Source organism: Melopsittacus undulatus, chromosome 10 (assembly GCF_012275295.1).
Source record: "Melopsittacus undulatus isolate bMelUnd1 chromosome 10, bMelUnd1.mat.Z, whole genome shotgun sequence".
NCBI lineage: Eukaryota > Metazoa > Chordata > Aves > Psittaciformes > Psittaculidae > Melopsittacus > Melopsittacus undulatus.
In genome coordinates, this window is record NC_047536.1 from 34,540,825 (window position 1) to 34,551,708 (window position 10,884).

The 10,884-nt window shown below is 61.5% G+C and overlaps 1 protein-coding gene across 1 annotated transcript in view; it reads right to left on the minus strand.

Annotated features, from left to right (window-relative positions):
- NOL4L (nucleolar protein 4 like) overlaps nt 1–7,587 on the minus strand; it is a 56,058-nt gene extending 48,471 nt beyond the window's left edge. The window contains exon 1 of the mRNA XM_034067102.1: nt 7,279–7,587. Within this exon, the coding sequence (XP_033922993.1) occupies nt 7,279–7,587 (309 nt within the window). The remainder of the gene's footprint in view (nt 1–7,278) is intronic.
- Nucleotides 7,588–10,884: the final 3,297 nt, after the last annotated feature.

Here is a 10,884-nt window from a genome sequence, read left to right on the forward strand (position 1 = left end):
GCAGCCTCCGAGGCAGCCGCCGCAGCTCCAATGGCTGTGCAGAGCCGGGCACAAGGAAAGCAATTAAAGCAAAGCTTTGATGAGGACTCGCAGATGCCTGCTCGTTGTTAGAAATGCGCCAGCTTCTCCAAGCACCTCGGTGGTGGCTGGAGCCGGCCTGACCCCCATCCCCTCCTCATCCCCTCCGCATCCCTCCTTGGCGTGTTGCTGCTGCAGCGGGAGCGTGACTGATGCTCTCTGTCCCACACACGGCTCCGAGAGCTCAGAGGTAGGAACCAGTTGCTAAGAGACAGGACTGTACTTTCCAGCCCACATCCAGACCTTTGTCACCAGCTCAAGGGCTTTCTGCTGGATCAAAACACCCGGCGCAGGTGAGCGGAGCAGGCAGGCCTGGTCCCAGCCCCCCACAGATGCCTGGTCCCAGCTCGGGGGGGCTCAGGCATCCAAACCCACGATGGGAATGACAAGCCCTAAAGCATCCCAAAAGCATCCCCAAGGGACCAGCTCCTCTGTGCTGGCTGCTTATCTCAGTGCTGAGAGACCCCAAACTGGAACGCCCTGTTAGCGCAGATGAGGGGATGACTCAGGGTTTGCTTTGAGATCCCTCCTTCAAACACAGCCAAGAGGAGTCCTGCACTTGATCCTCCTTTTATTTTTGAGGGGTGCCTGATGAGCCTGGATTCATTTTTAGGCCAGAGACCCCCTAACAGACCCATCCCCAAACCTGGCAGGAGGAAAGCCCAAACTCTCAGACACAAACACTGAATTTCCCTGCCTTCCCCAGGACACCCCCTTCCATTGGAGCCAGTGCCATTGCCTCTGCTTGTGTGTCAGAGCAGAAACACCTCCTCCTGGGCTGCTGAGCCAAACCAGAGCAAGGACAGGGAGAAACCACCCACAAGGCATCTTGCTTTCACAACTGTCACTCCATGAAGGGCCCTGGACCACGCTGGTGACACACAACCGGCCTCTGCTCCGCTCCCAGTGACCACTGCCTTCATCTCAGACACACAGCAAAGAAACCCTTACACCAAACCCCTGCTCTTACCGTCTGCTCCCCTGCACATGGGCTGCAGCTATTCCTGCTCACATAAATGGCTGTTCTTTGGCACCAGCAACACAAGTGGAAGTCAGAAGCATCCCAACAACAACAATGATTTTGGCCAACAGGTACCTGCCCTCACTACAACCAGCTAATTAAACCAGACGCCAAACTCAGTGTGGCTGATGCGAGGTGGGCACAGCTAACATGAGATCAGGGGAGAGTAATTGCTAATTTGCACTAACGAGAGGGACATGAATATGCATTCCCTGCCACAGCAATGCAGAGCACCCGCATGGGCCAGGGGAGCAGACACCCCAGTGATGCTCCCTGATGCTCCCTGATGCTCCCCTGCACCTCTGTGGTTTCCCCCCCATTTGTGTGTCCACAGCTGAGTTCACAGAAGGCTCAGATCAGGACTGAGGCAGCAGCAAAACCAACACTATAGAAATGATATTAACAGGGGTTGTTGCTGAGAAGGGTTTGGACAGATCGATCCTTGGGGAAGTTCTCACTGAAGAGAGTGGCCACCTCTTACTCAACGACTGAATTCCCCGGCCCACCTGTGGTCAGAACCAGCCCCTCCAAGCCACGGTGAGGTCAGAGCAGCACAGAGTGATACCCACCAAGAGCCCCACATCTGAAGGGACTGCAGGGGGAGGGAGGTAATTCATGGATGAAAGTCTCAGCTGGCAGTGCTCAAGGCCAGGCTGGACACAGGGGCTTGGAGCAAGCTGCTCTAGGGGAAGGGGTCCCTGCCCATGCCAGGGGGCTGGAAGGGGATGAGCTTTAAGGTCCCTTCCAAACCAAACCAGGCTGTGATTCCAAAACCTGCTGTTCCTCTCGGCTCAGCAATGCCATCAGTGTTCCTGGAATCACACAGGATGTGCAGTGGAGATGGTACAGACATTATTCCTTTAGAACCTGTGCAATCAGACACACATGAAGGCATTGGGACCAGCAGGAGCAGTGGGATGTGACTCCAGGTCTCCTGTGTGCTGGTGACCAAAACCAGCGCCCAGGCTGAGGCTGTGTGGGGATGCTGGGATCTCCCTCTGGAGCTGCACCCCATGTGCTGTACTGCAGTACCAACCACCACAGAGGGGCTGCCTGCTGATCAGGCTTGTGTTCTTGGCACAAAGAAAACAGGGACTGAATTAGATGCCGGTTTCCCCCTTATCCCTAGAAGCAGCTCCAGCAGGCTGTCCCGCAGGGGTGGGAGTGGGCAGGAGCTGGGAATGGGCTCTGCTGCCAGATCTGCTGCCGGCTGGGCGAGGAACTTCATGCTGCCAGTCTGGAACTGCAGATTGTCAGAGCTCTTTACATCACCTTGCCAAGGTGCTGGGGGCTTCTGGTGCTGCCTGGTGAGCCCAAGCCAGACCCCAGGCCCAGGGAACTGGGGTCACTGCTGTGAGTCCTACCATGAGTGACTTCAGGAGGAAAAACCACAACTGATGTGCAAGGTGGGAGCTGAACCCCAGCCTGGTTTGGGTTGGAAGGGACCTTAAAGCTCCTCCAGCTCCAACCCCTGCCACAGGCAGGGACCCCTTCCACTGGAGCAGCTGCTCCAAGCCCCTGTGTCCAACCTGGCCTTGAGCACTGCCAGGGATGGGGCAGCCACAGTTTCTCTGGGCACCCTGTGCCAGCGCCTCAGCACCCTCACAGGGAACAGCTTCCGTAGCTGTTCCATAGCAGGTGAAGGCTCAGGATGCTCCAAGGAAGACTTGTGCTATGGAAGCCTTAGGCAGTTTCTCAGATAATACCCCAGGCCCATTTTTTGTGTCTGAGGCTCTTTTGAATGGTCTTGATTTATTTTTGTCTCTCACTTGAAGTGCACACAAAGTCTCAGTGGTTATTCACATAGTGAAAACCGTCTGTTGACATGTTCTTGGAGGTTATAGATGTGCAGCTTTTGGGGCACTGAATATGGGCATTGAAGGGTACTCGTACCAGGAAAAATGTGCCCTCTATTAGCTGTGGGAGCAGCATCTTTCCACCATGCCTGGCCTCGCAGCTCAAGGTTGTGCTGCTGTGCTGTGCTGTCCCAGGGCCTGGCACTGCAGCTTCCACAGCACAACACTCCCTGTCTCTGGAGCTAAACCATATTCGGGGATAGGCTGTGTTGTGAGATTTATCCCATGTCTCATGCGATGCCTTCCCTGCTGTTGGAGAAAGGCCTCCATCCATTTTGCTTCATGGTCTCACCAATTCCCACTGTAGGCTCCCCCCACCACAGGACCTTTCCTTGGGATGAGCTTCACCAGGCTCAACAGTAAAACCATTCCAAACGCCTGTCTCCGGGGGGGCAGCACCAGTGACCTGCACTCATCCACCAGCAGCACCCACACAACATCCGCCATGCCCACAAGCCCCCCAGGCCCTTGCCTCGGCTCTGCAGGGACCAGGGAGAGAGCAGGGAAGCAAACCCCAACGTGGGCAGTGCTGCAGAGCCTGCCCGAGCCCTGTGCAGTCCCCAAAGGGCCGGGCTAACACCAGGCTCCCCAGTCTCATCCGCAGTCCCTGCCTGCATCACCCTTGCCAGGACAAGCCTGTCCTGAGAGGCCGGGGTTGTGATGAGCTCCCACCACGCACAGCCAAGGACAGCACTGATTTAGGGAGCGTGTGTAACCCTCCTGCAGAGAGGGCCTGAACCCGAGTCCAGGGCTGAACCCCCTGCACACCACTGTTACAGCTGAAGCCAGGCGCATCAACGGTTGTCACCAAAGCCCTGCACCACCAAAGCCCTGCACCACGTCTCCATCTCACACTACATTTGTATGAGAAAGACTGTCTAAATGATGCTAAATGCTTAGGACAAGAGGGACACGAGATTATAATGAACTGCGTCTTAGCACCTTGTCACGAAGGGATTCTCCCACAGTTCATAGCAAACCCGGGGAGAAGGGAGCGTGTGGCGCATCTGGGGCCAGGCCGGTCACAGGGTAATGAGGGGTTTTACACCTTATCCCCGTGAAGGAAGGGCAGATCTGGGCACTTTGGGCTGTATCCATTGTCTGTGCTGCAGCAGCACACAAAGATGCCCTCCTCCTCCTCAGTACAGCCTGAACGCGGTTTTTCCCAACTCCCTGACCTAAAGGATGCAGCATCCAGCCCATGCATGAATAGGGCTGTCAGACAGCAGTGTCCTGCACAGCAAAACCCCACGGGTTTATCTGCATAGGGTTTTTTAATTGTATGTGTTAAATGTCCAGCATCTTCGGGACGTTCATCTGGGAAAAGGAAATGTGAGTGCTCCCCGTGCCAGACATCCATCCGCACTGCTGTTCCTATTCCCAGTGCATTCTTTGAGAAGACCACCATCTGCTCTGACCACCACCTAAGGCAGATGCCCCTCTCAGTACACAGTCCCAGCTCTCAAGCCACCCAAATCTGATTAGGCCTGTTCTGATGAGAGGCCTGGAGGAGGGCAAGGGAAAGTTACTCGGGAGAGACAATAATAACCACACGTTAATTATGTTTTCGCTACAGATATGCAGAAAATACAGCAGCCAGCTCAGGATGTGTGAGCCAACAGCAGCAGCAACACCGGGGTGATGGAGGGGGTATTATTGAGGGGGTTTGGGATTATTCTTTATCCCAGTAGAGGAGTGGCCCAACCCTGTCAGGGAAAGGCAGGATCTTATCCCTGCTGCTGCCCTCTACACGCTCCTTACACCACCTCTCCTCTAGCTATTGCTCCCAGTACCTCGGGTTCCCTGTAGAGACCTGCAGACACGGCAGCACATCATGCACCCCCTGCAGCCTCTGAGACCCCTGCATCCCGGCTGCCTGTGCTTCACCCATCCCTCCAGCCACGGGACAGTCCCAGCATGGAGCTGCCCCAGCAGACGAGCTCAGAGAAGGACGAGCAGCCGGGATGGGACGTGTCGGGTTGCTGAGGAGCACAACCAGGAGAAAGCAACCGGAACGCTGCTCCAGAAGTGTTGGGAAAAGCAGCTGAACGGGCACTGAACCAGAACACACGCTTCACCGTCCAGCAAGAGGCTCCTATCAGCTTCCCTATTTGACTGCATGCGTGAGAGAAATGAAATACACCCACAGACCCAGCCCAAAGCACCGAGGACGAGGAGAGCGCTGAATTCTGAGAGCTGAAGGAAATCCCTGTCAAGTTATCTCTATATTTGAGAGCCCCTTCAGGCAAAACCCAAAATGCAGCAACTGCCTTAAAGGGTCCACGAGACTCCCAGCAGAGCGGGGTGGTGGGGCTGGGATAGTGGGGTCTGGGGGCACCCATAGACCCTGTGCTGGAGGATTTGGGAAGCACAGTGACTGGTTTTCCCTACCACCAGTGGCTCTGGGAAGCACTCCCAGCCCTAACGTCCATCCGGTTGGGAATAAGCAGTATTGCCCCTTGGAAAATGCAGCTGTCCCCTGAGGGCATGGCTGCTTTTTGTTGGGCTTAGGGAGCGGGTGTATCTCCTGCCTGCAGCCTGCAGGGACTCTGCCTGGGAAGATGCGGGGCCTGGACACGCTCCTCGCTGAAACTTCATCTGGGCAGAAGCCCTGGGGGACCCGCGGCCTCGCACCGGCCCCGGGGACCCTGCGGGACAAAGCGGGGGCCGGCGGGCGAGCAGCGGGGCCCGGCTCGGCCTCTCCGGGGTACCATGACTCGGCAGCATTCGGGAGATGTGGGATAGAGGCACCGGCTGGAGGGATGGAGAGGAGCCGGGCAGGGCTGGATGTGCGGGAGCAGAGGGGTACAGCTCCGGACCCGCCCCGGCTGAGGCTCCCGGGGGGGGGGCGGGGGGAGGAGGAGGCTGCAAAGAGGTCTTCAAAAAAAAATGGCAAAGAATTTTTTTGGGGCATGGAATGGGGGAGGGGGGAGGCGAGGGGAGAAAGAAAGGAGCCTCTGAGCACCACGGAGGGAAAGGGAGAAATAATGACCCTTCCCCCTCCCCCCAATAATAAGGCAGACCAGATGGGAGGTAAATAGTGCGTTTAGAAGCATTTGCCACAGATGGGCTGCCCTCAATGGAAGCATCCTCCAGCCACATCAATGCTGGAGTCTGTGTGTGCACAGAAAACACTGCACCCTTCAGAGCAGCGGCAGCAGCAGCAGCAGCGGGAGAGGCGGGGAGGGACGGGGGGGAGAGAGAAAAAACCCCTCCCGGAGCCCTGCGGCCCGAGGAGCGGCCCCGGGGGGGCGGCGGGGCCGGGGCAGCACCGGGCGCACCCTGCGCCGGGGGCCGCTGAAGTTGCGCGTTCCCCTCCGCGCCGGGGAGCGGAGCGCGCTCGGGACGGGAACAATGGGGCGGCGGGGCAGCCCCGGGCGGCGGCGGGGCGGGGGGGGGGCAGCGGGCGGGCAGCGGGGGGGGGAGGCGGCCGGTGCGCCCGGCGGGGCGCCGAACAATGAGGCTCCGGAGGGGGAGTTTCCCGGGACGGCGGCCCGAGGAGGGGAGGGGGAGGCGGGGGGGGAGCTGCCCTAATCCGGCTCTGCCGCTGCCCGCACCCCCCGGGGCACCGGTGCAGCGGCAGCGCCGCGGGACGCCGGGGCCGGGAGAGCCGCAGCGGGCCGGGTCCCTGCGCTCCCTCCGCTCGGTGGGCAGGGCGCGGCGGAGGCAGCGGCGGAGGGGGGGGGGGGGAACCGGCGCCCCCTCCCCGCCGCTCCCTGCCCTTGACTGCAGACCTGTCCCCGGCCGGGGGGCGGATGGGAAATGCCGGGTGAACGTGATCGGACGGGGCGCGGGGGGGGAGGCGGCGGGGCCCGCACCGGGCGGTGGCGAGGCCCCCCCGCGGGGGGCAGGTGCACGGCGGCGAGCGCGGGGCACCGCCGCCCCCCCCACACCTCCCGCCGGCAGCGCCCGGGGACGGCGGCCGCACCGGATGGGACGGGGACGGGCACGGGAGGGGAGGGGGGGGCGGCGGAAGGTGCGAGGCTCCGGGCGGGCGCCTCTCGCCATCCGCATCCCGGGCGGGCCGGGGGCGCGGCGGCTGCCCCGGGAGCGGCGGGGGCTGCGGGAGCGGCCGGGCCCCGCGTCGCGCCCCGCATGGGGCATGCGCGCTCCCGGCGGCCGGCGGCGCGGCGGGGCTGGGCCGCCCGGTGCTGACGGGACAGGGCCGGCGCGGCGGTGGTGGGGACAGGGGGCCCCGGGGGTGCCCACCCCCGCCCCGGGATAACCCCCCCCCCTCTCCCACCCGCACCCCCGGGGAGGACACACAGACACGGACAGGCAGACAGACAGACACAGAGCCCCCGGGGCACGGAGCGCACTAACCGTTCCCGTTTTCACCGGCACATATACCACCACTTGACCCATCTTCGTCGCCTCCCTGGTGCCGTTTCCCAGGCGGAAGCCCTTGGACCGGACCCAGAACTGGAACTTGCCTTTCTCCCCCCCGCCGGAGCCGCCGCCGGAGCCGGATCCCCCCTGCAGCACCTCGGCGATGCGCTGGTACTTGCTCCGGGTCACCGTCTTGGTTTTAGCAGAGTCCCCGTAGGTGCGCAGGCACCAGTCCCGGAACTGCCGCCCCAGCTCGCTGTCCCCGGGGCGGCTCCCCCGTAGCAGCAACGGCGGCTTCGGCATCGCCCGGCCGGTAGCGGCGGCGGCGGCGGCGGCAGCAGCAGCAGCAACGGCGGTTCCCGGCCCCGCGCCCTGTCCCGGAGCGTGCGGAGGGGGGCAGCCGGGGCGGCGCGGTGAGCCCGGCCGGTGCTTGCTCAGCTCGGGGCGGCTCGGGACGGGCTGCGGGGCCACCGTCCGGGATGGAGCGGGGATGGAGGAGGATGGAGAGAAGCGGGGGGGGATGGCCGGGGCTCGGACAGCGACCCGGCTCTCCGGGCGGAGGGAGGCACCGGCGGCGCCAGCAGCAGCAGCAGCCGCTCCTGTCACAGGATCACAGGCGGCTCCGGCTCGTCCCCCTCCCTCCCTCCCTCCGCCCGCCCGCCCGCCCGCCCGTCCTCCGCCCCCCTCCGGCCTCCTCCTCCTCCTCCTCTCAGCGGGATCCCACCTGTTAGAGCGGCCGCGACGACGGCGACGGGCCCCCCCTTCCCCCGGACGGGACCGCCCCGGGGACGCCGTTCCCCCCGGCCCGGGCCTCGTGTTCCGCGACGGTTGCCCCCCGGTGGGATGCGCTCCCCCGGCTCGGTCACCGCCCCCGTCCCCGCTCCCACGGCCCGAACGGGGAGGGTTCAAGGGGGGGTAGCGCCTGAACCGGCGGGGGGGTCTGTTCACGGGTCCCGGTGCCGGTCCCAGACAAAGGGCCGGCGGGCGCACGTGTGCGGCGGGACGGGACCGGGGCGAAGGCGGGCACCTGCCGAGCCGCCGCAGAGCCGGGGAGGAGCCGCGGGGGTAGCGGAGGGGTCTCCGCCATCCGCCCTCCGGAGCGGCCTGGAATGGAGAACGGGACAGAGCCGGAGCTCGCCCCGCAGCGCCCTCGGTCGGGGCTGACCGTAGAAGCGGCTGCGGCTTGTCCCGCCTGACCGAGAGAACCGCACCCCGCCCCGGAGAGCGGCCCCGGGGCAGCACCGGAGCCGGGAGACAAAGGCCGGACCCCGGCCCCGCTGCTTCGTTCTGCTCCCCCGCGGCGCTGCCCGGGCTGAGCATCCTCCCCGCTGGCCGGCGGCAGGGGGCTGAGCACCGGCACCGTCCCGCGGCGATACCGAGCCCCACAGCTGCGGGGTAACGGGGGGGCACCGTCACGGGCGGCTCCGGGGGCAGCCCCGGGCCCTGTCCCGGGCGGTAGCTGCGGCTCCCCAGTGATCACACGCGTGTGGTGCGCTCCTGGTGCTGCCGTACGTGTGCTCCCTGTCCTGCAGTGCCATGATCTGCTCTGTGCTCACCCAGCAGTGCCACACATGTGCTCCTGGTGCATCTGGGGGTGCCACAAGTGCTCCCTGTCTGTCCATCAATGCCACACATGTGGTCCCAGTCTGTCCATCCATCCCACACGTGTGCTCCCTACCCTGCAATGCCATGTATGTGCTGTGTGTTCACCCAGCATTGCCACACATGTGGCACTGGTCTGTCCATCAGTGCCATGTCAGTGTTCCTGGTCTGTCCATTGGTCCCACACACATGCTCACTGTCCATCAGTGCCACACATGCTCCCAGCCTGTCCACTGGTGCCATACATGTGCTCCCTGCCAACCTGGCAGTGCCACACATGTGCTCCTGGCCTGTCCATCAATGTCATGCATGTGGTCTTGATGTGTCCAGTGCCATGTGTGTGCTCTGTGCTGGCTGGGTCACAGCAGTGGTGTGTGCTGGGGGTCCCTATGCTGTCCACAGAGGTGGGGCTGGGATAAGGATGTAGCAGCAGGAGCCTGTGGGAACCTGGGAGAGGAATTTGATGTGACAGGGAGTTGTCTGAGGCCAGGATTGGAGGCAGGGTGAGGGTGAGGATGCTTCAGTGGCCAAAGGGCAGTTGTGTTCATTGCCCCTCACCCGTGCCAGCTGCACTGTCCCCATCCAACAGGTCCCTGAGGTGGGCATCAAGTGCTGCAAGAGCTGATCCATGGGTTGGCCATGCCAGAGGGAGCACAGTGAAACCAGGGGGGTCTGTGACAGCATTGAAATCAATTCTTGAGGTGCATCATTGTAAACCCTGCTGACCCTCTGTACCCCACTGGATGTCTGGACACCTCCCCAAAAATTCCCAGTGTCCCCATCCAGTCTGGGCCCAACACAGAGAGGGACTTGAGCGCAGGCCTGCCCCAGGTTGGGTTTTCTACCCAAAGGCACACACTACAGGATGCCTACAGGAACTTGCTAGTGCACTGCAGTATTTCTGCTGACCACTAAAAATAAGATGGACATCCTCTGAAGCCTCAGTCAGCCATGGAAGCTTCCTCGGGCAGCTGTGTGAGGATGCTGGGGGATGGAATGAGCAGAAAAGAGACGGATATTCAGCACTGTTGGGGCTCACTGGGCATCTTGCTCCCCAAGACTTGGTGGATGAGTCCAGCTCAGCTCATAGCCTGCTACAGCACATGGGTAACCTGCCACTGGGCTGCAGAACTCTCTGGAACATGGGGTGGGATTCCCTGTGCAACCTCTGTGAAGAGGTTTTCCAGGAGATGTGGTGTGAGGAAGGCAGTGACAGGACACTGCTTGTGCTGGGGAGCTGCTCCAGCTGGGGCTGCTGCCTCCTCCTTGTGTCACACCTCCTGGCTCAGGGAGTCACTGAATTCCACTCTTTGCAACTCAACCACTCAGGAGCCAAGAGAAAAGGGAGCAATAGCTTTTAGGCATGGACAAAAGTCTCCTCCCTCTGCCCACCCAACTGAAGCTGAGGTAGGATATTGCATGTCCATTACAGTTGGATATTTTCACAGGAACAGCATCAATTTGGGGTTTATCACTGCTAAATCACAGTGGCCATCAAATGTCCTTAGCTCCATTGGTGCAAAGCAGAATGATAAGCATTAAATGTTCTGTAATGACTTCCAGGGCTCTCACCCATCCTCCACCGGTTTGGTTTGTTAATAGCTGCTGTTAAATGCCTTGACAGCTCTTTGATAGTGAATGCCTCCAGATTGTCTGTTAAGAAGGTTCGGGTTCCCCCCTAGAAAGGGATGCAGAGGTCACTCTGGAGAGCACCCACTGCAAAGCCAACCAGGCCACCAGCTGCTGTCCTTGCAAGGAGGGACTGGGGAAGACCACTCACACATGGACTGAGTGGTCAGGTCAGTGTTTCAAGTCCCAGTCCAGCACGGATTCAACAAGGGTTTGACTTGCACTGCATGACCGGTCACAGAGAACCACAGAGCCCCAGCCTGGTTTGGGATGAAGAAACCTTAAAGCTTCTCCAGCTCCAACCACTGCCACAGGCAGGGACCCCTTCCACTGGAGCAGCTGCTCCAAGCCCCTGTGTCCAGCCTGGCC